This window comes from Tupaia chinensis, unplaced genomic scaffold (assembly GCF_000334495.1).
Source record: "Tupaia chinensis unplaced genomic scaffold, TupChi_1.0 Scaffold000377_2, whole genome shotgun sequence".
NCBI classification, from domain to species: domain Eukaryota; kingdom Metazoa; phylum Chordata; class Mammalia; order Scandentia; family Tupaiidae; genus Tupaia; species Tupaia belangeri.
In genome coordinates this window covers 889,637-916,531 of record NW_006159876.1, presented here as the reverse complement: position 1 = coordinate 916,531, position 26,895 = coordinate 889,637, and the positions used below count along the sequence as shown (strand labels likewise).

Here is a 26,895-nt window from a genome sequence, read left to right as displayed (position 1 = left end):
ACCCTGACAAGGGGGATGGTCACGCTGCAATCCCTTCTTCTCCATTTTCTTCCTAGGATCTTGGGCACACACACATGCACGCAGCGTGAGTTTCAAGCCACTGGGTCCAGGACTTTTACTGTGGTCCGCTGTGTGGGAGCCCAGCAACATAACCGCTATACCATCTGCTGGTCCCCATTATTATAAGTTTTAAATTTGCTACAGGGCACATGCATTCACCAGAGAGAGAGAGAGGGAAAGTGAGAAAAGAAGTTGCCAAACCTGAGACTCAACCACAGTCGGTACTCTTACAACAGTTAGCTGTGTGGGAGTCCAGCACCTTAACCACCATGCTATCTGCTGGCCTCAATAAATGTTTTTAAATAAGTTTTTAAAGATAGTATTCTAAATTCATGTGGATATAATAGAAGTAATAATATTCAACATCTTCAGTTCTTAAGAAATAAGAGAGTACATTAGCTTACTGGGCAGAACTTAAAGCAGAGATGACTTACAGCATTTTTAATATTTTCTACTAAGAACCAAACACAGCATTTCATAAGTAAATAAATTTTGGAAATATTATATGCTTCTATTTTCACCTTAGAGATTTATAATGCATATGAGCCTATTAAAAGCTTTCAGAGGTTCTGTATTACAGAAGCTTAATTAAATTATTTTTATTTGTAAATGTTTTTAATTTATTTTTTTTTTAAAGAGATTTTTCTATAGAGTTCATGCACTCTCCAGAGAGACAGAGAGAAACAGAAAGCGAGAAATCACCCCTGGGGAGATGGCTATACCACAGCCCCTTCTCCTCCTCTCTTTTCTGGATTTTGGGCACGCACACACACCCGGTGTGAGTTTTAAACCACCAGGCCTGGGTCTCGAACCGTACTCGACTATGTTGGATTCGAGCGATATAACCATTACACCATCTGCTGGTCCCATTATTTGTAGTTTTTTAAGTTTATCCAACTACCCAGTTTTTTCCTTCTTCTTTTTTTTTTTTTTGGAGAGATTTTCACTGTAGGGCGCGTGCGCTCGCCAGACAGACAGAGAGAGACATAGAGACAGAAAGCGAGAAATCACCCCCCAGGGGGGATGGTCACGCCGCATCCCTTCTCCTCCATTCTCCTCTCGGGATCTTGGGCACGCACGCACACGCGCCCGGCGTGAGTTTTAAGCCACCGGGTCCGGGACACGAACCGCGGTCAACTACGTGGGAGTCCAGCGACATAGCCATTACGCTAACTGCTGGTTCCCTTTCCTTCTTTTTTAAGACCTGTTTATATCAGAGGAAGCTAGTGTTCCTCCGAACATGGTTAAACAAGTACTTGGCAACATCTTGACGACAGCCACCGTTTGATAGTCATAATATGCTGAAATTCAAGGTTGACAGAATTAACTCTGTTTACATATGCTTAACCATCGTGTGAACAGGGTTAAAATAATCATTTTTCCTTTCTATTGTTCCATTTTTATAATTTTTGCTTTTCTGTTGTTATCTTTTAAGTTACCTATTGAACAAAAATATTAATTTCCTTTTAAAGAAATTAAACTTATTCTTTATTGTTTAGGTTTTGTTTATCAGAAACCAGCTGTCCGCAAGAAGATCACTTCCCACCCAATCTTTGTGTGAAAGTGAATACAAAACCTTGCAGCCTTCCAGTAAGTCCTGAAAACTATTTCTTAAATGCATTGCCAACATAACTATCAAATAAGTCATCACAGCTGTTGTTAATCATAGTTTTTCATTAAGAAAACATTTTTATTTTGGATACATATATTCATGTGACTGGGCGAAACACTTGTACCAACTATGTAGTTAGCAGCTGTGACATTAGCCATAGAGACAAAGTCTAGGATTTGGAGTGCGGTGTGAAAGCTTTAATGTTATTCCAGATTTGGGGGAGAAGTTGCTTCAACACAATCTCCACTGTGTTCTAAGCCTGTGGTAGAATGGAGATTTGAAGAATGCAGTACTTTCAATAGGGAGTGAGGGTGGGGCTGTGTTTGGTCCTCTTAAAAATGCTTCTCTGCCTCTATGAGCTCTTTATGAGTTTGTCCCCATTCTTAAACCTAAGAGATGTTTGAGTTTCTATCACTAATATTTTTCTCAATGTAATGATACACTGTATAAAGTTGTTCAGGGAAATAACCACACAGAAATCTCTAGTGTTTGCTTTTCCACTTTGTAATGAAAATATAAATATTTTCTAGTATATGATTAATAAGGTTTATTTTTTTTTTAAAAAAGAAATGGAAGTTGAGGGACCAGCAGTTAGCGTAATGGCTATGTCACTGGACTCCCATGTAGTCGACCACGGTTCGAGTCCTGGACCTGGTAGTTTAAACTCACATTGGGTGTGTGTGTGTGTGTGTGTGTGTGCGCGCGCGCGCGTGCGCGTGCCCAAGGTCCCGAGAGGAGAACGGAAGCCATCCCCCCTGGGAGGGTGATTTCTCACTTTCTGTCTCTCCGTCTCTCTCTGTCTTTCTGGAGAGCACACACGCCCTATAGTAAAAACTTCTCCAGAAGAAAATGAAAAAGAAATGGAAGTTGAAATGATTATGGAAATCATAAGTAGAAATAAATTCTACTTTATTCCTAGGGCTATCTTCCACCTACTAAAAATGGTGTGGAACCAAAGCGACCCAGCCGACCAATCAATATCACCTCACTCGTCCGGTTGTCCACAACAGTACCAAACACCATTGTTGTTTCTTGGACTGCAGAAATTGGAAGAGTAAGTAAATTTTTGTTTCTACCAGATTTTTAACTGTAAGTATACTAGGGTTAATCACCATGGCTACCTGAGCTTATATGTAAATGATATTATAAAATGAGTTGCAAAGGATTTATTTTTGTCTCACAGTGAATTTTCAGCATGTTCCAGTTTGAAAAATGGAATCGTACAGTATCCTTTGTTTCATAACCTGATCCTTATACCTAGTAATTTATCATGAACATCTTCCTATTTTATAACATGTTGTTCTGCATTATTTTAAATGGCTACATTATATTCTAGTATGAATGAACATGATATAATTTAGCTCATTCCCTATTGTCTAGCATGTATTTGATTTACTGATTGATTAATTCATTTGTATTTCAAGGAACGCTTTGAAGAACATTCTGGTAACTGTGGTTTTGCATATGTGCATGATAATTTCCATAGAGTAAATTCTCAGAAGTGAAATTGCTGAGTCAGAGGATGCAGAATTTTAAGAAATTTTCCTGAAGATATGTCATACACATTTATTTTCTGACTATTGTTTTTTTATATCTCATGCCTGCCAACACTGACTGTTACTTTCTTTTGAAAATGTTTTCTGACTTTATTAGGCCACTAATGGCACTGCTTTGCTTTCATAGTACCCTCACATTACTGAGATTGAACATTAAAAAAATAGTTGTACATATGTGTGGGTCACAATGAGATTTTTCTTCTTCTTCTTTTTTTTTTTTTTTTTTTTGAGAGGTTTTTGGTATAGGGTGCATGCACTCGCCAGAAAGACAGAGACAGAGAGATAGAAAGTGAGAACTCAGGCCCCCCAGGGGTGATGGTCACCCTACAATCCCTTTTCCTCCATTCTCCTCTCAGGATCTTGGGCATTCACGCACATGTGCCTGGCGTGAGTTTAAGCCACCGGGTCCGGGACTCGAACTGTGGTCGACTACATGGGAGTCCAGCCACATAGCCATTACACCATCTGCTGGTCCCCACAATGAGATTTTTCAATACATACATACAATGTGTAATGATCAAATAAGAGCAATACACACATTCATCACTTCAAGCATTTATTGCTTTGTTTTGCAAACATTTGAATCCCTTCTAGCCATTTTGAACTGTACATTTTATTGTTAACTGTGTCGTTACTGAACATATTTTGTAATTATTTACTTTTTAAAATTGTACCCTTAGCTATTCTTCTGTTCTATTTTTCCTTTCCTTACTGATTTATGAGTTCTAAATATGTTACCATTTAACTCTCTGTCACATGTCGCACATATTTGCAGTTTGTTTGCCTTCTATTCTTATTTCCTTCCTGAGCCTATGTAACTATTTATTCATATTTTTTTCTAGATCTTTAAGGTTTTGTGTTTTCTTTAAATATTGAGTCCACCTTAAGTTTATGTGTGGTATGTCAGGAAAATTATATACCACTGTTATATATTTAATTTTACATACTCTACATGTGTTTCTGAACTTTTTTCTGTATTATTTCTTAGTCTAACATTTTTTTCTGGGACAATTTAAAAAAATCCATTCCTTAAAAAAATATTCTATTTAATTGAATTAATTTATTTATTTTAATTTGACCAGAGAGGGACAAAGTGAGAGAAAGGGGAGGGGAGCATATTAGAAAGCAAGCCGCCAAGTCCTGTTGAATCGTGGTTGGTCTTGTAGGAGTCCAGCGCCCTTGACCACCATGCCACCTGCCGGCCCAGGTATTTAGTTTTTGCTATAGGGATCATGTGCTCGCCGGAAAGAGTCAGACAGAGGGAGAGAGGAAGGAAAAGTGAGAAATCACACTCCATCATTGTAGCTTTATAATGTGAACTTATGTCTGTTCACTAATTAATTTGAAACTTAGTGAATGCTTACTATGTATTGTACTCAGTGTTCAGACCTGGGAAAAAGAAAAATGCTTGCCCTCGCGGAGCCTCAGATCTTGGGGCCAGGTGATCACACAAAACAACTTCAACTAATTTATTACAAACACTATAGGAGAGAGTGGGGTGCTTCTTCAGAGTGTGTATGAAGGGCACCGTGTACTAGAGAGAGTCAGGGAGTGAGGGCGTAGTGACTGAGCCAAGAGCTGAGAGTAAGGTAGGAGTTGGTGAGGTGGAAGGAGACCCACTGTGACTAGAGTGCAGATTTGACAACCCTTGGAATGGGAGGATATTTTTATAAAGCATGCCTCAGATAAGGGACTGATAACCAGAATATTCAGGGAACTCCATTTGCTTACTGAAAAAACAATATTCAACCTAATTAAAAGATGGGAAAAATACGGGCGCGTGTGCGTGCGTGCCCAAGATCCCGAGAGGAGAATGGAGGAGAAGGGATTGCACCGTGACCATTCCCCCTGGGGGGTGATTTCTCGCTTTCTGTCTCTATGTCTCTCTCTGTCTGTCTGGCGAGCGCACGCGCCCTACAGTGAAAATCTCTCAAAGAAAAAAGAAAAAAAGAAAATGGGGAAGGGCTACATAAGAAAAGAGGCTGGGGTGGTAAGAGAAGGCCAGACTGTGCAAGGCCTCAAAGATAATGATTCTCTCTAATTAAATTTAAAGGTGTGGTTTTTTGTGTTTTTTGTTTGTTTGTTTTTTACTAGGAGACATATGCACTTGCTAGAGAGAGGGGTGGGTGTCTGTATGAGAAAGCACCCTCCCCCCCAATCTGAGATGGTCATGCCACAATCCTCCATTTCTCCCTCCTTTCAGGATGTTGGGCACACGCACACACCTGGCATGTTTCTCAAGCTGCCTGCTCCAGGACTCTAATCATGCAGGTGTCGTTGGCCAGGTGGGATCCAGCCACTTTAACCACCATACCACCAGCTGGCCCAAGGATTTTGTCTTTTAAGACACAACATTTGCAAGGCCATATTTCTGTTTGGAAGTGGTCACTCTTTCAGAATGGGTTTGAATGGAGACCAGAATCCCACAGAAAGGCCACCTCTTAAAGCCAGCTATCACAGTCCAGTGGATGAGAGGGCGTCTCAGCCTAGAGTGCTGGCAGTGGGCACGGAGAGGGGTGGGGACCTGCTGGAGCTCGCGGTGGGTTGGCATTGGGGCTGAGAGAGGGAGGTGTCAGCGGGTGGCTCCTTGGTTCTTGCCTTGGAAAAGTGGATGGGCAGAATACTACCGAGACAGAAGCACTGAGTTTGGGTCTGTGTTGTTTCGCTTTGCTGTAGAGGTGGGAGCTAGGGAGCATTGGAGGGCTAGAGATAATTATGAGTTCAGTTTTGAAGATTTTGAGTTCAAGATGCCCTGGAGACACCCAGAGTAGGCAGTTGGGTAGATAGACTCAGGGCCTAAGTTTGGGCCGATGGAAAAAATGTGCACAGTTGTCGTTTTTGTAGCCACATACACAGGGCCGGCGCTGCTCAGGTGGAACGTGTGGAGCGGGCGGGGAAGAGTGCCTAGGACCTGTTCTGGGGAACGGTAACATTTAATACTGGGTAGGAGGGAATGCCTGCAAGGGCATGGGGAAGCAGTGGCAGAGAGGCAAGGAGCTGGGAGGGTGAGCGGTGGTATGAAAGAGTTACGAAAGGAAGTGAATGAGCAGTAGTGAACAGGTGTTGAGAGGTCAAGTATGTTGAAGTCTTAAAGATATATCTGTATCTGTCTATAAATAGTATATCTCCTTTGAATTAGGAATGCAAAGGTGACTATTGACTAAGCACGGGCTGTTGTAGATAGCAGGTGATGAGGCAGTGGAGACAGTAAATTAGAGAAGTACAGCTTTGGAAAGAAACAGTGAGCTGGAAGAAAACGTGAGAGGAGACAGTTACTTGTTTTAATGGGAGAGTCTTTAACATGTTTAAAAGATGATGGAATCTTCTTGAAAATAAGAGATTGAATATATGAGGGTACTTCAAAAGTTTGTAGGAAAAACGAGATTAAAGTGTGAGTTCAGGGCCAGCAGGTGACATGAGGTTAAGACAGCTGGATCCCACATGGCCCACTCCTCCGTATGAGTCCCATACCCATGACTTGGAATTCACACCAAGCACGTGTGCATGCATGCCTGCCCAAAATCCCAAGAGGAAAATGGAGACGGGATTGTGGTGTGGCCATTCCCCCAGGGGGTGATTTCTCACCACCTCCCTACCTCCACCACCCCACCACTCCATCTTTCTCTGGTGAGTGCGTGTGCTCTCTATCACAAAACTTGCACACGCACTTGAAACCCATGCATAGTTTGTTCGTAATATGCCTATCTTGCGTAACTTTTTGAAAATCAGTGTCTTCAGTGAGACCATTGGGTGAATTCACCATAGTGAATTACTTAGTTGGAAGAACTTAAATTGGCTAGTAGGGAATAGCCTCTTTAATGGGAGAATAAAATGACTGGATACCAAGTATGTGATTAGTACTCGAGGGGTATGTTCTGGTTTGAGGGATTCTCTGTGAGATAGGACATGTGAGGGTAAATCAGCTGGGGGAGGAATCTCTAGGGCTTGGAGGAGAGTGGAGTGAGTGTTGGGAAAGGTTACTGCTCTATTTTCCACGTTCATGCCTTGAACTGAGCTGTGCATTTAACTTTATCCTGTTCCCTCTCCTCCTTTCCCCACCCCACCTCCACACCTTTCTGAGAATTTGGATGTCTTTTAAGTTACGGATTAAGTGAGGGAGAATTAATTTATCTACAGTATTTAAGAGATACATTCCAGCAACTGCACTTTTCTGTTTACTCAAATCATCTTTTATGTTCCTCAGTAATTTAATAGCTTTTTCTTATGAATCCTGTCTACTTCTGTTAATTCCTGTGTTGGGTGTTATTTCTGCTATTGACCTTTCCTCTGGTATATTTCCTAAGAATTGATTGTTGATTTATTTAAAATCTATGTTCATAGATTGCTTCCAGTAGTTTATATGTTGATTTCTTAGTATTTCTAAGACAGTTTTGAGTTTAGGATGAAGTGTTCTTAGACAAACAAAGATAATCCTGGTACTTGAGCAACTGTTTCTTGTTCTGGTAGCTAGAACTAAGCAAAACAGTGTTGAGTAACCCAGGGGCTAGTGCACATAGGTTTTTCTTTTTCTTTTCCTTTTTCATGTTAATGAGACAATTGCTCCTGTGACAACAGTATTATAGTAGCTATTAATTTTTGATAGACCTTAATTATATCAATGGTGATTTCTTATATTGCTCTTTCACTGAGGGTCTTTGTTAGAAACAGATTTTGAATTTTATCAAAAAATTTCTTTTGACATCTATTGGGGTATGTTTTTCCTTTTGAGTAATTAATCTGTCACCATTAAGTTAATGTGTTACTATCCTTTTAAATGTTTAACTTCGTGTGTACCTTTTCTCTCCTTTTTGAAGCGTGTGTTGGAAATATTTTGTTTTATATGTGAAGAGTATAGCTCATTAAGGAAGAAGGGGGTGTTTTTGGTAAAATAGGAAAGCAGTCTGAAACTGGGAGGGGCGGGGAATACGATTGCTTATTCTAACACTTGAAGAAGGCGGAGATAATCTCCCTGGAAGGGCTTCCCAACCCCGACCTTGGAATGTCCTCAAGTAGACCTCTTTTTTTAAAGTAAAACATTGAAAGAAAATAGTTATTTCCCAGAAGGCAATTTATTAGATTGTTTTTAGATAAATGCTTTCATTTAACTTGTGAAGATACTCTGATTCATGTAGAACCCCTCACTGTTTTGCAGGTGGTTTTGTGAGTGGTTACCACTGGGAAATGGTATAATGTCTTTTCAAACAAAATATTCATAATTAAAGTTTGTATAGTGCCTGAAGAAAATAAGTCAATTTCTGTATTGTAACAACTGATCCTGTCTCGAGGCAATCACTGTAGTTGGCATTTATTAAAGTCTCATACACCTAGTGTAGAAAGATTACTTAGATACTGTTATAAAGGGAACATAATGAGGAGCTTATATTTAAGTTATGGAAGACGTATCTTGTGAACTTGATGAACAGTTTTGAAGACTTTGAGAAAAGCAGTAGATAAATCTCAGTGTAATATACTGCATGTCACTAGTACTCTGAAGGGTTAACAGGAACAACACGGTATCATCTACCTAGAAGACATACTATGCCACTTGGGGGGCTTTTCTGCTTAACCTCTTTCACATGATGTAAAATGTAATTCCTTATGATTGGCTCAAGTGGTGGTTGTTAATACCTGACATTCTTTTACTGGGTATCGCCTCCATTGGGTTACATGTTTCAACTGGAGAACATGCTTTTTCTCTGGACTTGTTGTAGTTTCTACTTTAGCTCTTCTTAAATATTTATATAAAGCCTTAGGGTAATTCCAAGTTCTGAAGAGTCAAGCTGTCAGTACATAATTTCACAGTGTTAATTAGCATTTCCCCAGTTTCTTGCATACTTGAAGCATTAAGCAAATAAGTAATAATGGTGAGAGGGTTTTTCCTAAAACAAGCTTTCAATTCTATATTAGTTTGTGCTGTACTCTAAAATTTAGGAACATTTTTTTTTGGGGGGGGGGAGAGGTTTTTGCTATAGGCACGTGCCCTCGCCAGACAGAGAGAGACAGAGAGACAGAAAGCGAGAAATCACCCACCTGGGGGATGGCCACGCCACAGTTCCTTCTCCTCCATTCTCCTCTCGAGATCTTGGGCACGCATGCACACATGCCTGCTGTGAATTTAAGCCACTGGGTCCAGGACGCGAACCGCGGTTCCACTACATTGGAGTCCAGCAACATAGTCGTTACGCTAACTGCTGGTCCCAAATTTAGGAACATTTTAAGGTTGCTTGTTCTTTGTTAATATATTGTGAAATTTATTAATGAAAATAAATTGAGTTTTTGCTACTTTATATTTATCCCCAGAAAATGTGTAGCTTGGCTAGGTCTCTAAACTTGAGATTGTGAACTTGCATAGGCTACTCTAGGATATTTTCTCTTGTTGCCAAAAGAGAATGTTTTTTCAAAAGTGAAATAACTGAAAGTTGGATTGTGCATTAGACTAGGCTAGGAGGTCAGAGCGAGTGAGTGAAGTGAAGGACTGTGGAGAACTAGTGTAGAGAGCCACACTGGCCTTGTCTGTAAGGCCTTCGTCCTGACATCCCTACTTTTTTTTTTTTTTTTAATTTTTAATTAATTAATTTACATTCATTCCCTAAGCATTGTCACGGCATACAAAATGTGATTTCCCATCCAGAATATACTGCATAGTGTCTTAATCACATATGTTATTGTCAATAATTTTCCATTTCTAGTTTCATATGTATGTGTGTATATGTATTTCCCCCTATTTCTCACTCTCTGCCCTTTCCCACCATTCTCCCACACTATCTCAGGTGTCTACAGTTGTTTTCCATTTTTTACCCCACATTTTATAGATTCACAAAATTTTTCAGATAATCTAACTACTTTCAATAGCAAGTTCAGCTGGTATATACATATCTGTGAATATATGTCTGACTTTAGGTGTGAAACCCTGAGTAGAATGAATATAGTAGCACGTACCTGATGCTATGTAATTTACTACTGACATTAAATAGATATTTTTTAATATCTATTTTTTAGTTTCAAGAAAAGCAGTTTTAGTTTTAATAAATCAAAATATGCTGGGACCAGTGTTTGGCGAAATGGCTATGTTGCTGGACTCCCATGTAGTTGACCACTGTTCGAGTCCCGGACCTGGTGGCTTGAAATCACGTTGGGCGCATGTGTATGCATGCCCAAGATCCCAAGAGGAGAATGGAGAAGGGATTGTGGTGTGGCCATCCCCCCTGGGGGGTGATTTCTCGCTTTCTGTCTCTCTCTCTCTCTGGCAAGCACACGTGCCCTATAGCAAAATCCTCTCAAAAAAAAAATAAATAAAATAAATAAAATAAAATGCTAAGGAACTTTGCTTAAAGCTTAAAGCCAGGAAACAAGTTAGGATTCTGTTCAAATAGGAGGTTCCTATCAGCAGCTCAAGACAGGACAAAAATCCTTAAACCAGAAAACAAGGCCTAGAAGAAAATCAGCAGTGTTTTTGTCAAAAGTCATAAAATTCTATTTTACCAGTTCAGTCTCATGCATTTAATCTATCTTCTGTTGTGGTTTGATCTTCCTGATTAAATTCTTCGATGTACTATTCAACTTCAAACTTGTCCCTACCATTAAATTGGCCATTTTCTTAGTTTTTGAACTCTTATTTGTTTGTCTTTAGTTTTCCTGGTATAGTACTCTCTCCAGAACTTCTTGAAGAGCTGGTCAGGTGTTGGTAAATTCTTTCAGGTTTTGTTTATCTGAAAATGTTCTTGTCCAGTTCAGTCTCATGCATTTAATCTATCTTCTGTTGTGGTTTGATCTTCCTGATTAAATTCTTCGATGTACTATTCAACTTCAAACTTGTCCCTACCATTAAATTGGCCATTTTCTTAGTTTTTGAACTCTTATTTCTGTGTGTCTGTATTTAATTTTCCTGGTATAGCACTCCCCTCAGAACTTCTTGGAGAGTTGGTCTGGTGTTGGTAAATTCTTTCAGGTTTGGTTTTTTTTATTTTTATTTTTTGTGAGGTTTTTGGTATAGGGTGTGCACTCGCCAGACAGAGTGACAGAGAGACAGAAAGCGAGAAATCACCCTCTAGGGGGAATGGTCATGCCGCAATCCCTTCTCCTTTCTCCTCTCGGGATCTTGGGCACGCACGCACATGCGCCCGGCGTGAGTTTTAAGCCACCGGGTCCGGTACGCGAACCGCGGTCGACTACATGGGAGTCCAGCAACATAGTCATTACGCTAACTGCTGGTCCCCTTTCAGGTTTGTTTACCTGAGAATGTTCTTGTATCTTCTCCCCATATGAAGTATAACCTTGCCAGGTGCGGTATTCTTGGGTGAGCACTTTGATCATATTTTCTCATTCTTTCCTTGCTTGCATTGTTTCTGATGAGAGCTCCACTGTTAGTCTGATGGGATATCCTTTGTAGGTAACTTGATGTTTCTTCCTTGCCAATTTTAGTATCTTGTCTTTGTGGTTTTGGTCAATCTGGCTATGATGCGTCTTGGAGAAGATCTTCTTAGGTTGATTCTATTTGGGATCCTTTGTATTTCTTGGGTCTAGATCTTTGAATGCCTCTCTAGATTTAGAAAGTTTTCTTGCAGGATTTCATGGAATAGATTATCAATGTCCTTATGAGTCTCTTTGCCTTCTGGGGTACCAGTTATCCAGATAATTGACATCCTCCTTGCTTTTTCGTCTTGGTTTCCAGCACCAGCTCTATCATTGAGCAGTTGCATGATCATGACCAGATTATGTCATCTTTACATGCTGCAGTGTATTAGCCCTTTCCTTAGAAAAATACCTATCCTATCTATCTCTTCTAGGCCTTCTACAAAGCTTTAAATGAAGTAGCTAAAATATGTTAAAAGTGCTTCGAAAACTGTATGTTACTATAAAATATAAGATGGCAGCATTTTTCTTTTTGTTTTCTCTCATATCTTTTGATCTTCTTGATTCCGGTCCCAAATGGAAAGCAGCCCTCCTCATTTAGCTCTCTTCTACCCTCCGTAAGCCTCAGCCCTGTTTTCTTCCTCTTGTGCAGCCAGTGTGCCTTTCCCTGAGAGTTGGCATGTTCGTTAACTCTGTATCCCCTTCTCCTGCCACTGTCTCTGGCAGTCCCTCTTCTGGGAATGGATATTCATGTTTGCCAGCTCTTAGCTTCTCTTCGCAAACCTTCTTCATATCCCCTGTGCTCATGATAATGGCCCAAATAGGATCTTTTGAAGAGCTAGTTGAAGGGATAGAGAGGAGTTAAAAGGTATGGATTAGGAAGCCAGTCTCATTCGTAAATTTTTAATAGCTACTATTTTACACATATCTATTACCTACTAAAATGATTTATGATACTTTGACATCTCTTTGCCTGGTTGTATATTTAGTCTTCACAATGTTCTTTCATCTAAGTACCTTATATTCATTAGCTTCAAGTATAGGCAGTCAGGTAATAAAGAAGCATGAAGGGCCTGGGTTTGACATTGGAAAGTTGCAAAATTAGGGCAGATCTTTTTATTTCTCTGTACTTCTCATCCTCATCCATAAAAAGTTTGTAACTACATTAGCAGCTTGTTGGTCTGGATTAGTTTCTGAATTACTGTGTGTGAAAACAACCTAAGACTGCTTGACCACAGTAGGTGTGTTAAGAAGTATTAGTTTTCTGGGGCCAGCAGGTGGTGTGGTGGTAAAGGGCGCTGGACTCCCACATGGCCAATCACAGTTCAAGTCCTGGACCTGGTGGCTTGCTTTCTCACTTTGCAACTCTCTCATGCTCTCTCACTCTGTCCCTCTCTGGTCAAATTTAAATAAATAAATAAATACAAAAATTCTTTTTTTTTTTTTGAAAAAAAAAGTAGTGTTTGTTTTCTTTCCTTATCACTGTTGTGTTAAAATCAGTGTTCTATTTACTTACATATGTTGTCTGTTTTCTACATCTTTTTTTTTTTCCAGAGCTATTCCATGGCAGTATATCTTGTAAAACAGTTATCATCAACAGTTCTTCTTCAGAGATTACGAGCAAAGGGAATAAGGAACCCGGATCACTCTAGAGCTTTAAGTACGTATGATAAACTTATTTCATTCATGTAGCTGTTTTGTTAAAGGTCAGTAATTTTTTTTCAACTCGAGAAATTTTAGAGTTTCTTTCTTTTTTAAAACCTATATCTGTTGTAGAATATTACAAGTACTAAAAACCTTCTTTTATGAATTTATAAAATAAGACCAAAGTGTAGTTTTTATATCTTTGTCATAAATTATATTTTATAATCTATGCTTTACTAATCTTAATGCTAACTTTTAAAAGTCAGTACACAATCATGGAAAACTATTTTACTACAACCTAAATAAATGTTTAAGAATTCTAGGAGATATTGGGGAGGGGGCAGCAGATGGTATGGTGGCTAAAGGATCTGGACTTCCACATGGCTAATTGTGGTTCAAGTCCTAAACTGGGTGGCTTGCTTTCTCGCTTTCCCTCTCTTTATCTCTATGTCTCTCTCTGATCAAACTGGAAAATAATAAAATTAAATGAAATAATTCTTTAAAAAAAAAGAATTCTAGGAGATAGGAAGAACATTTTGGTATAAATATCAAGAAGATTACATATTGAGGAAAACTGCACTGGGTTACTCTATCCCTTCATTAACCAAGTAGAGCCAGTAGGGTGGTAAAATAATCATGAGCTGGCTTCTGCCATTAGTCAGCTGTGTGGCCTTGGACAGGTCACTCTCCTCCTGAGTCACGTTTCCCTATCGGTCTGAGTTTGTACACGCGATTCCTAGGCTTTCCCAGCCTGGCTTCACTGGTGTGAATGACTGCAGGGTTCATTTTGATGTGTTCAATTTGAGATGTAAGTAAGATCTGCTAATGGACTTTTCTGTGTTCAAGTAAAAATACATGTATGTTTTTTAATGTCAATTTTTTTCCTTATTTGACAAAGGAAGAGAAAGAGACAGAGGCATCGTCAGCAGTCTGACTTGATCATGATTCTCCTGCCCCGGCCTCCCGATTAGCTAGGGTTACAGGCACATTAGGTGGGTCTGGGCACTGGCAGGGCCTCCCATCCAGTTTCCGGCCTCCCAAGTGGTGATGTTCCCTGTCACCACCACTGCTGGGCCCTGGCCTCAGTTTATGAGGGTTAAGGCCAAAGTTCAGAGGCCCATACAGAGAGAGGTGGTTTGTGTTCTCCTTTATTCTCTCTTGAGAGGCACATTCTTTTTGTGTTTTTTGTTTTTTTGTTTGTTTTGAGTGTTTTTTTGTTTTTTTTGAGAGGTACATTCTTTTTTTGGGGGGAGGGGAGAGGTTTTTTCCATAGGGCGCGTGCGCTCGCCAGACAGACAGAGACAGAGAGACAGAAAATTTTTTTTAAAGAATTATTTTATTTAACTTTATTTATTTATTTTAGTATGACCAGAAAAGGACAGTGCAAGAGTGAGAGGGAGAGAAAGCAAGAGGGGAAGAGAGAGAGAACGAGAAAGCCATGAGGTCTGGGACTCAAACCACAGTCAACCAAGTGGGAGCCCAGTGCCATCAACCGCCACACTACCTGCCAGCCCGAGAGAGCAAACATTTTATAGGTGGGAGTTAGATAGCTATTTACTGAAGATTCTTGACCCGAGTTGATTAATGGAACCCATTATCAGATTCATAGTTAAGAATACTGGCGGACAGAACTGAGGTAGAAAGGACAGTTTTCCTCTTGCCTCCCCTTATAGCATAGCTTTTATTTATTTATTTATTTTCTTTAACTTGTATCTATGCCAGGCTGACAGATCCCACAACCCCTGGATATCATTATATCCTTAATAGTTCATTAAAGGATTTTTCTGTATTAAAGGGGACCCTTTAAAATGCAGAAAATTCTGAGTAGTCATCTGGCTGGTGCCTTTGTGGGCTGACGGATGATGGAGAGCATGAATGATAGCACTGATTTGTGGTCATGAAGAGGGAAGACCATTTGGCAGGGACTTGAAGATAATGGAGATTCTGAAAGAAGATTCTGAAGGGGACATGTTTCTTGAAGGAGAGTGCAAGAAAAGATCTTTTGTGTGTCTGTGTGTGTGTGTGTTTAGAGTGATTTTTGCTATAGGGCACGTACATTTGCCAGAGAGACAGAAAGTGAGAAATTACCCCCTAGAGGGGATGGCCACGCTGCAGTCACTTCTCCATTCTTCTTTAAGGATCTTGGGCATACACGCAGTTACGCCCAGTGTGAGTTTTAAGCCACTGGGTTTGGGATTCGAACCACTGTCAACTACATGGAGCATAGCAACATAACTGTTACGCCATCTGCTAGTCCCAGTCTTTTCCTTTTTTGACAATCCATGCTGAAGTTGTTCCTGGTTATTCCACTGAGAGTCTTCCTTTTCACCTTCTAGTGTTAGAATCTCAGCTGGCCAGAGTGTTGTGAAATTCTGTGAACTTGTGTGGAGAAGGGAGTACCGAAAGACGAGGCAGTTGAAGTAGCTGTAATCGACAGCAGCGTAATACCAGCAGCAGTAATAACGAGGCATGCTGTCTTGGCGCAAGCTAACTGTTCTGGTAGCACTGGCACCACCTGGAGGGGGAGGAAGGGGAGCCTGGAATTTATTTTCCCTAGGGAGCTACTGTTTGCTTTTTTCTTTTTTCTTTTTTTTTTTTTTTTTTTTTTGGAGAGAGAGAGAGAGATTTCTGCTATATGGTATATGCATTCACCAGAGAGACAGAAGGCGAGAAATCACTCCCTGGAGGGTGGTAGCCATGCCACAATTCCTTCTCCTCCATTCTCCTCTCAGGATTTTGGAGATACATGCACATGTGCCCAGCATGAGTTTCAAGTTGCCAGGTCTAGGACTCGAACCGTGGTTGACCATGTAGGAGTCCAGTACCTTTATTAGTATGCCACCTGCTTGCCCCTTTGCTATTGTTAAGCACCAAATGTTGTGTAATTAAAAATCTAATTATTTGGGCTGGCAGGTGACATGGTAGTTAAGGCCCTGGACTCCCACATGGCTAACCATGGTTTGAATCCCAGACCTGGCAGCTTGCTTTCTCACTTTTTCTCTCTCTCTCTCTGGTAAAACTAAAAACTAATAATAACAAAAAGAGTTAAATAGTTCATTCTTCTTTAAAAAAAATTATATTTCAATTCTGTTACACTTGTTGGATGCAGGGAATAATTGAACACCATGTGAAATTTTCTGGCTGTTTATATCTTGTCTTACTTACTGGCCAGAGGAATCAATGGACCATTAATTTGGATCCTACCAATAAAAAGTTTGTAGGGTCAGCCAGTGATGTGATGGTGGTTAAGGTGCCTGGATCCCACATGGCCAACTGCGTGGTTTGAGTCTTGGTCTGTCAGCTTGAAAGACACACCAAGGGCGTGTGTGTGCATGCCCAGAATGGAGGAGAAGAGATTGCAGCATAGCCATTCCTCCTGGCGGGTGATTTCTCACTTACTCTGTCTCTCTCCAGAGAGTGCATGTACCCTATAGCGAGAACTTCAAAAAAAAAGTTGTAATTGACTGAAGAATAGCTTATCTACCTGTGTACTATCTCTAAAGTAAGATTGCCAACAAATTAGTTCTGTAATTAGCATATTGTTTAAAATAATGTGACAAAGGAAAATGTCAGGTGCATCAGATATTTTAGAAAAATCAAATTACTTAGAAATAGGTTCATTGTAAATTGATCTTCGTAAACTCTGCCGGCAGAGTTGTATTAGTCAAGTCAGGAACTGTTATGTTCTTGAAAGAGTAAAAAGTTGATGATATTCAGACTTTTCATAAAGAAACCCTTTCTCTGACTAATTTGATTTAGTAGGTTTTTGTCTTAGAGTTTCCACCTTTGTGTAGAGTTATACCCGCACAGCTATCACGAACAGTCTTCTACTGGCTCCTGGTCAAGGTCTCTCTCTTTACCCTCCTCTCTCCCTCCAGCAGCTACTTCATACCTTGGGCATACTCTCCCAGGCTGTCGTTCCACCACCCCCAGCACATTCGAGTGCAAGAGAATTGGACCTTCAAGAAGTGAATTTCTTTCTTTCTTTTTTTTCTGTTTTTGTTTTGTTTTGTATTTGTGAGATTTTATTTTTGCTGTAGGTCACATGTGCTCACTGGAAAGACAGAAGGTGTGAAATCACCTGCCTTGAGAAACGGCCATGCGCAATCCCTTCTCCTCTCAGGATTTTGGGGATGCATGCACACACCCAGTGTAAGTTTAGGCTGCCAGGTTCAGGACGCGAACTGTGGTTGACTACTTGAGAGTCCAGCGACATAACCATTATGCCATCTGCTGGTCCCAAGAAGTGAATTTTCTAAACTGCTCATTTCTCTCTTAATATTTAAACACTAACTCCCTTCTTTCTTTTCTTCCTTCCTTCTGAGAGTCAGAAAGAAAGAGAGAAAGATGGAGACAGAGAGATAGGCATCCCCAGTCGGATCTTTGCACCACAGTCCATTCCAGCCTCATCCAGCCTAGATCCATCAGTGTGGCACCACTTCTTGGCCCTCTCCCTTAATTTTAGTGTTATCATCCTTTTTAGTTTATCTCCATTTGCTCCATCCTCACTTTACTCCCTTCAGTGTAAGGAGGGTATATCTCTTTCCTTCTCAAAGTGAATCTGGTATTGATTTATTCTTTTCATTCAAGAAATTACATTAAAAGTCTACTGTGTTCCAGGAGTGGAAAACTATAGGATTAAATAAGACGCACACCTTTGCATCACTCAGAAGTTTGCAATCTGGTAAAAAGACAGACACTAAGTCATTACACGAGTCCATAATGAGTTGCAGGAGTGACATGTACCTTGAAGCAGAAAGACAGGGAATTGTGTAGAGGTCCAACAGGGAACATAGCCCTCTCTGGTGCCATGATGCTCGAGTGTGTAAGGATGCGGAATTGAGCCTCCAGGTGGAAGGGATTATGCCAAGAGAAAAGGCCAGTGGAGCTGAAGGGGAGTGGCCAGAGAGATAGGCAGGTGTAAGTTCACAGTGATGATCTAAAGACCGTTGATTGGTGCTCTTAAAGGATTTTTTAAACTGCAGAGTGGAATGATCATGTTTGGACATTCTGATCCTTACTTTGAGGAGTAGGTCACAGCGAGTCAAGGCTGATGCGGTGAGGCCAGCTCGGGCCCTGTTGCAGCAGTGTGTGTAAGAGATGATGGTGTCTTGACCTAAGGTAACAGTGATAGAATAGAAGCTCACGGTTTTGAGACGTATCCAAGGGTGGAAATTGCATTGGTTATTTGTGAGCAGTGAAGAAAGAGGAGGGGCAAGATGACTTGTAGGCTTCGTTGGTAAGCACCAGGCGGCATGGTGGTACCAGTTACTGAGTGCACTCTCTGTTCGCAGTGTCTGAGTGTGTGAAGGGGCCAGCAGTGCGAGACCTGGCTCCCAGTCTGCTCTTTGCCCTGCGGTTTCAGCTCCTCCCTCCCTATAGGCTTTTCCTGTCACTTCCCTGCCGAGTCTCATTTTTAGAAAACAGGGGAACAAGCTCTTCTCCAGATAGAGGTCTGTGTTCTTCCCATCGTTCTCATCCTGATATCTTCAAAGAGAGGTCTACCCTTGCTCTTTGTGCCTCCTTAGTGCCACTTTTTATGGCCTCATAACCCCCGTTCTCCCACTGGAACTGCTCTTACAGGTATGCCACAGGAGACTCTCTGACTGCAGGTGTCCAGCGCATCTCTTCAGCTTCCATCGCGGGTACTCTGATGCATCTGATACTGGCCACTTCCTCCTGAATCACTCCTCGTTCTCCTCTGACCATCATTTCTCAGTCACTTGCCTTCAATAGATTGTCTTAAGGGAAACATCCTAACTGTCGGTGTTCAGGGGTTTCATCCTTGGCCTACTTCTCTGCAGAGAGAAGAGAGAGGGAGGAAGGCCATGCCACAATCCCTTCTCTGCTCTCCTGCTGGGTCTGGGACTGGAACTGCACAGTCATTCGTGTGGGATCTCTAGACCTTAACCTCTGCACCACCTCTGGCCTGTATTTTGCCTTTATTTTAAAAACCCGTTCTTGGGGCCAGCAAGTGGCATAATGGTTATGTCACTGGATTCCCACATGACTGACTGTGGTTCAGGTCCTGGACCCAGAAGCTTGAAACTCACACTGGGTGTGCATGCCCAAAATCCCAGGAGGAGAATGGAGGAGAAGGGATTACGATGTGGCCATCCCTCTGGGGGGTGATTCTCGCTTTCTGTTTCTCTGTCTCTCTAGTGAGCATACAATCCCTGTAGCAAAAAATCTCTCTTGCAAAAAAAAAAAACAAACACCTATTCTTAAATAGTGTATCCCTTTCCCTTCTTTGTTTCCTCATGTCTTTCCCCTGGTAGTAACCTAAGGGATTTATACCCATCTGATCTTACCATTTCTCCGCCTTCGTTCGTGGTTTCCTACCACCAGTGGAGTAACAGCTCCAGCGTTGGTAGCATGACCTGTACACTTGTCCGTGATGTGGCCTCTGCTTACTACTTCCCCTCACCGTCTGTACTCACTCTTCTCACACTTTCAGACCAGATGTAGGTTTAAGTTGTGTTTTCCCCAGAGCTGTGCTGTTATTCTCTCTGCCTCAGATCTTCCTTGCTGCCTCTCAGTTACTTCCTAAACATGCTTCCATCGGCACATGAGAGAGATCTCACTGAGCGACTTTACCTTCCAGACTATGAGTGCCTTTGGGCAGAGATTTAATCTTTGTTCTTTGAATTCCTATTGCTTAATAGAGTGCCTGGCCTATGATAGATCTCATATTTGTTGAAGTAAACTGATGTTAAGGAATCTAGAGTGAAAACTCATCCTTTTTTTAAAAAGTTTTAATTTTATTTATTATTATTATTATTATTGTTTTAATTTGACCAGAGAGAGAAAGAAAGGGAAAGTGAGAAAGCGAGCTGCCAGGTCTGGGACTAGAACTGTGGTCAGCCATGTGGGAGTGCAGCACCTTAACCACGGCACCTCCTGCTGGCACCAAAAGTCCATTCTTGATGCCTCTATTTTCTTGCCTATGAAATGAAGTATTAGGTTTAACGTTTTTAGTTGTTTCCAACCTTAAAGTTATAAAAGGCTGAATTAAAATAATATAACAAAGGAACAGTCTGTGCAGTGGAAACGTTCTGTATCTGCACCATCCCGTATCACAAACACCAGCAACACGTAGCTATTCAACCCTTAAGATGTGGCTAGTGCAACCGAAGATCTGAAAAAAATGTAAATCTTGTTTAAATTTACTTAATGTAAATTTAAATACAGCTTCATGTGATACTGCCAGCTCATGATAACTGGGATTAAGAACAAGATTAATTTTCAACATGGCTAGCTATAACTTTATTGTAGAGTGTAATAAAACACTGTTGCCACTGTAGATCATGGGAACATGTTAGTCCTTCATCTCCAGGATGACTCTGCACATATTGGCTGATTACAGCTGAATAAATATTATATGTCTTATTTTTAATTTTTACTCCCTAGCCCACAAAAGATAAGTGCTTTTATTTCACTTAAATTTTCCTCCATTCCTGTGACTGAATTTAACAGTGTTCTCTCAACCCCTCTTTATCGTTCTTCTTTCTTTTGATAAAGTTTATTCAAGTATAATTTGTAGGCAATAGGGTTTATTTTGTCAGATGTATGCAACCATGAATCACTGCCACAATCAAAATATAGAACATCCTTCACTCCAGAAAGTTCCCTGGTTGGGACCAGCAGTTGGTGTAATGGCTATGTCGCTGGACTCCCAGGTAGCTGACCGCGGTTCGAGTCCCGAACGCAGTGGCTTAAACTCACACCTGGTGAATGTGCGTGCATGCCCAAGATCCTGAAAGGAGAATGGAGGAGAAGGGATTGCGGCATGGCCATCCTCCCTGGGGGGTGACTTCTCGCTTTCTGTCTCTCTGTCTCTGTCTGTCTTTCTGGCGAGCGCACACTCCCTATAGCAAAAACCTTTCAAAAAAAAAAAAAAAAAGGAACTTCCCTGGTGGTTCTTCTGCAGTCCGTGCCATCCCCAACCCCAGTGCCTGTTATCGTTGGTGTCATTTTTGCCCTATAGTTGTGTTTTTTCCCAGAATGTCAGATAAATGGATTCTACAGCAATGTAGTGTTTTGTGCCTTGGTTCTTTGCACTTAGTATAATGCCTTGGGAGTGTATCTGTGTAGTTTGTGTCTTTATCTTGTTGAGGAGTTTTCCATTAATGTCTATCATGATTTGTTTATCCATTTATCAGTTGATGGATATTTGGATTGTTTTCAGTTTTACACTATTACAAACGAAGCTGCTATAAACATTTACATTTGGGAACCAGCAGTTAGCGTAATGGCTATGTCGCTGGACTCCCACGAAGTCGACCGCGGTTCGCGTCCCGGACCCGGTGGCTTAAAACTCACGCCTGGCGTGTGTGCATGCGTGCCCAGGATCCCGAGAGGAGAATGGAGGAGAAGGGATTGCGGCGTGGCCATCCCCCCGGGGAGTGATTTCTCGCTTTCTGTCTCTATGTCTCTCTGTCTGTCTGGTGAGCGCACGTGCCCTATAGTGAAAACCTCTAAAAAAAAGAAACCATTTACATTTTACATATGAGGACCTCAGGTTTTCCCCTTTCTCTTGGGTAAATACCTAGGAGTAGGGTTGCCCAGTCTTATGTTAAGTGTGAGGGAACAGTTTGGCAGTTTCTTATAAAGTCGGCATGCCCCTTTACATTGCCGTTAACTGTGGGAGCTCTCCGGCTGCTCCTCCTCACCAGCACGCAGTACTGTCAGACTGCTTAGACGCTAGTCCTTCTGGTCAGTGCAGTGGGGGTCTCCTTGTGCATCTTCCACGTCACGCTAATGATGATCATCGCCTTTGGATGTGCTTTATTTGTTAGAGCTTCTTTGGTGAAATGTCTAACATCTTTTGCCCATTTCTTTTGATATCTCATTCTTTTTTGTATACTGTGAAATCTTTGTGTGAACCAAATTTTAAAATGAAATTTTAACTTAATTTTTAAATACTTAAAAAATTGCAAGCGAGCACATGAGCATGCCAGAGAGAGACAGAGCACCGAGAGGAGAAGCACCTCCAAGAGGGGAATCGCGCTGCAGTCTCTTCTCCATTTCTCCTCCAGCCGGAACTTGGGGTGCACATACCCAGTATGTTTTCAAACCACTGAGGTTGGGATTCAAATCATGGTCAGCCACATGGGACCTGGCTTCCCTTAACCAGTAGTCTAAGGGGCTGGCCCAAATTAAAAAATAATAGTAATAATAATTTACATTTGCTCTAGGGTACATGTGCTTGCCAAAGAGAGAGAGTCAGAGAGAAAGTGAGAAAGTAACCCCCAGGGAGCATGACCGCACTGCACATTCTTCTCGTATGATGTTGGGCCTGCATGCGCATGTGCCAGGCTTGTTTTTCAAGCTGCTGGGGCTGGGACGGAAGCCATGTAATCTTCCCATGTAGGATCAAGCTTTGTTAACCACCACGCCATCTGCTGGTCCCCAGATTTAAAACATTTTTAAAACAGACTCTCGTCCCATTGTTTTCCTCCTGCCTCAGCCTTCCCACTGGGACTTACAGTCACCATATCCCCAGCTCGTTTTTTAGACAGAGTCTTATATTGCTCAGACCAGCCTCAGGCTCACAATTGCCCTGTCTCAACCTCCCCAAGTTGCAAGGACTCCAGGTGCACATCACCACACCTGGCCTTTGGGTTGGACTGGAAATTGACCTGGGCCTCTCTTTTTCTTTTAGACATTTTATTGTTCTGCCTCTTAGTTGTAGGTCTAGGATTCATTTTGAGTTCATTTTTATATATAGTGCAAGGTAAGGATAGATGTACCCTCTCCCCCCCACACACATGTAAATATCCAGTTGTTCTAGCAACATTTGTTGAAAAAAATCTATATTTTCCCCTATTTTTTTTAAAGAATAATTTCATTTATTTAATTATTTATTTACTTTAATTTGACTGGGAGCAGGTGGGGAGAGAGAGAAAGCGAAAAAGCAAGCCGCCAGGCCCAGGACTTGAACCGCAGTTGGCCATGTGGGAGTCCAATGCCCTCAACACCACACCACCTGTCAGCCCTGCTTTTCCCTATTTAATTATCCTCGCACCTTTGTCAAAATCCAATTGACCATAGATATATGAATCTATTTCTACTCTCTTTCAGTGACTTATGTTTCTATCCTTTTGTAAAACCAGTCTTAATTACTGTAGCTTGATAGCAAGCCTTGAAGTCAATAGAGCCCTCTAACTTTTTCTTTTTCACAATTGTTTTGACTATTTTATGTCCATTGTAAGCAGATATAGTTATTTCAAGAATAGTAGGTTGATTTAGTATTCTAAATCAATCAATTTAATTCACTTTCTCAACAAACTAAAAGAGAAACATTATGTGATCATCGCCATAGATGCAGAAAAAGCATTTTGGCCAAATTCAGCACCCCTTCATGATAAAACTCTCGACAAAAGAGAGAAGTGGTCTGCCTCAGTGAAATATAAAATGCTTATAAAATGCCTAGAGGTAACAAGATAGTTAAAGGTTAACTTGAATGCTTCACCCATAAGATTGGGATCAAGGCAAGGATATCTGCTCTCAGTGTTGACCTAGAAATCCTCCCAACACAATAATGCAAGGAAAAAAAGGAAGAAAGATTAGAAACAAAGAAACAGTGATGATGTTTATTTGCAAATGACTTCATTATCTCTGAAAAAAAAAAATCCCCCTAATATATATGTGGGTTTAGCAAGGCCGGAAAATATGTCATCAGCATGCAAAAGCAAATTATATTTCCGTTAATAATAACCAGTTGGGAATTAGGATTCAAAATATAAGAATTGGCAACATCCAGAAATATGACATATTTAAGGATGCATTGCACAAAATATGCAAGATTTTTTTGCTGAAAACTATGAAACGGTGTTGAGGAAAAAAGGCCTGAATAAATGGAGAGGTAGGCCATGTTATAGATTAGAGACTAAATATTGTTGTATATCATTTCTCTACATTGATCCGCAGATTTAATCTAATCCAATTAAGATTCAGGTGGATCTTTAAAAGTACCTTTATCAGCGGGCCAGCAGGTGATACGGTGGTTAGGATGCTGAACTCCCAGATGGCTGACCATGGTTTGAGTCCTGGACCAGGTGGCTTGCCTTCTCACTCTTCTCCCCCCGCCCCACGCCCCCCCGACCGCGGTTTGCGTCCCAGACCCGGTAGCTTAAAACTCACGCCTGGCACGTGTGCATGTGTGCCCAAGATCCCGAGAGGAGAATGGAGGAGAAGGGATTGCGGCGTGGCCATCCCCCCTGGGGGGGTGATTTCTCGCTTTCTGTCTCTCTGTCTCTCTCTGTCTGTCTGGCAAGCGCACACGCCCTATAGCGAAAAAAAAAAAAAAAAGAAATATCTTTATCAAAAAGGATTAACTAGGATTGGCTCTATAGTGGCAAAGGTAAAGGCAAAGGGTTTTTCTTTTTTTAATGTTAGATTCTTCGTTCTCATAAATGGTTTATCAGCCCAGTATTTTCCCTGAAGTCATTCTTGCTGAGTATTTTTCTCCTTTTCCAGCTTCTTCAAGGATATCTATCTGGTCATGTTTTGTTGTGCTACAGCTCTGAAGTTCCATGACTGTGCATAGTCACTCCACTTAGTGACCCCATGTAGAAGATGTACTTTCAAGTCATTTGGGGATCATTCCTGACATTACTGGAATGTTACATTTAGGCATTTCCTGTCTCACCTACCGCATTCCAAGTTATATAATGTCTCTGGTTCCCAAATGAGACATAGAAAAGGTCTTTTCTTTTGCTAGAGGATATGTATACTTTCCAGAGAGAGAGAAGGCACCCCCGGTGGGAAATGGTCACGCTGAATTGCTTTCTTTTTCAGTCTCTCCCTCCATTTGGGATGTGGGGCATGTGCTCAGATATGCCTGGCATGTTTCTCCAGCTCCTGGGTTCAGGACTCAGACAGCACAGTCACCACGTGGGATTTGGTGCCTTAGCCATCAAGCCCGAGAGCCAACCGAGGGACTTTTTTTTTTTTTTTTTTTTTAATCAGACTGAGGAGAGTAAAAGAATAGCCAGGAAAGGTAAAATTACTAGTGGTTCCTTAAGAACCAGAGGAACTGAAAAGACTTGGAGATAATTTAGTATAGATTCTGATTTTTCTCTGAGTAAACAAGAGAGAAAAAGATTGACTTGCCCAAGATATCACAACTAATCTATACACACGTGTACTAAAGAGTTATGTGGTAGACAGCAACTGGGCTTTTTTTCTTGTCATAATTTGAAATTAAAGTTAATTTTTTATAATTACTTGTTATCTCAGCTTTCAAAATATATAAATGCTACTTTTATAATTGCTCATGATTTATTTCCTTTAAAAAAGAGGAGCTCAAATAATATTAGTCATAATTTAAAAGAAAGAAAATCTTTATCTAATACTTTAGAAGTTATAGAAGAAGAAAGGTCTACCATCGGTTGAATATGTTAACCTGCTATAGAAAATTTCCTTTATGTTTTTACAGCACAGTTTTTGATCCATGAGTAAGAAACAGGAAATTTGCTGGAAATGTAGTCAGTCTATAGATATATAATTGTTTTCCTGTCTTTGTTTATTATAGAAATTATGAGCCATGTAAGTTCTTTTTATCTTCCATTCAATTGATTGGGAAATAATTTAGAAGCTTATTTTTGAGGCTTTCTTTTTTTTTTTTAAAGATTTCTATTTTAAATAGCTTATTTTTTTGATGTTACATCAATAATGTGTTTTTAATAAACTTGTTCTGTTTGTTTTTCTCCTCTTTGAATGTAAGTTAAAGAGAAACTGACTGCAGATCCAGACAGCGAAATAGCCACAACCAGCCTAAGGGTTTCTCTGCTGTGTCCAGTAAGTATTAACTAATACTTGCTTCCCAGAAGGTTAAATACACTTCTCTTATTATTTAAGTATTTCCGGTATTTGAGAAATTCTGTTTACTTTTAAAATACACCCTCCTTTGTTACAGTTTCTGAAGAATGGGAAGACAACTAGGCATAGGATTTGGAATCTAAACAAGTTTTAAATTTTTTCTACTTTTAGCAAATATCTAAATTTGCCTGTAATCAATGGCTGTATCTCAGGCTCAACTATAAAATTTCAAAAGGAGGAATGTTTACTATCTCAGCATATTTATATTAAAAAAATTACTTGTTAAAATAGTACCCCAGCCACAATAACACACATATCCAATTTAATCATTTAGCCAACAGCGACTGCATTATGACTGCATTATGACCAATTAAAAACTATACTGTTCAGCCTAAAAAATTGAATTTGTTTTACATATAAAACTAACCTGGCAATATTTTTTTTTTTCTTTTTTGGGGGAGAGGTTTTTGCTATAGGGCACGTGTACTCGCCAGACAGACAGAGAGAGACAGAAAGCGAGAAATCACCCCCCAGGGGGGATGGTCACGCCACAATCCCTTCTCCTCCATTCTCCTCTCAAGATCTTGGGTACGCACGCACACGCGCCCGGTGTGAGTTTTAAGCCACTGCGTCCAGGACGCGAACCGCGGTCGACTACATGGGAGTCCAGCAACATAGCCATTACGCTAACTGCTAGTCCCACCTGGCAATATTTTTAAGCCAGAAAGTGAATTCAAAATCAATAATTTGTATAAAGTAAACGTATGATTTTAAGACTTAATAAAATTAGTAAACCTGTAGGGAAAAGACTGTTTAAAAAATGTGTTATTAACATGGACCAGCAGT

At 40.7% G+C, this 26,895-nt stretch overlaps 1 protein-coding gene across 1 annotated transcript in view; it reads left to right on the top strand.

Annotated features, from left to right (window-relative positions):
* The window catches only part of PIAS1 (protein inhibitor of activated STAT 1), a 157,804-nt gene that overhangs the window by 95,244 nt on the left and 35,665 nt on the right, over positions 1-26,895 (top strand). Inside the window, 4 exon segments of the mRNA XM_006153472.3 lie at positions 1,560-1,650; positions 2,592-2,726; positions 13,135-13,240; positions 25,955-26,028. Coding sequence (XP_006153534.1) covers positions 1,560-1,650; positions 2,592-2,726; positions 13,135-13,240; positions 25,955-26,028 — 406 coding nt within the window.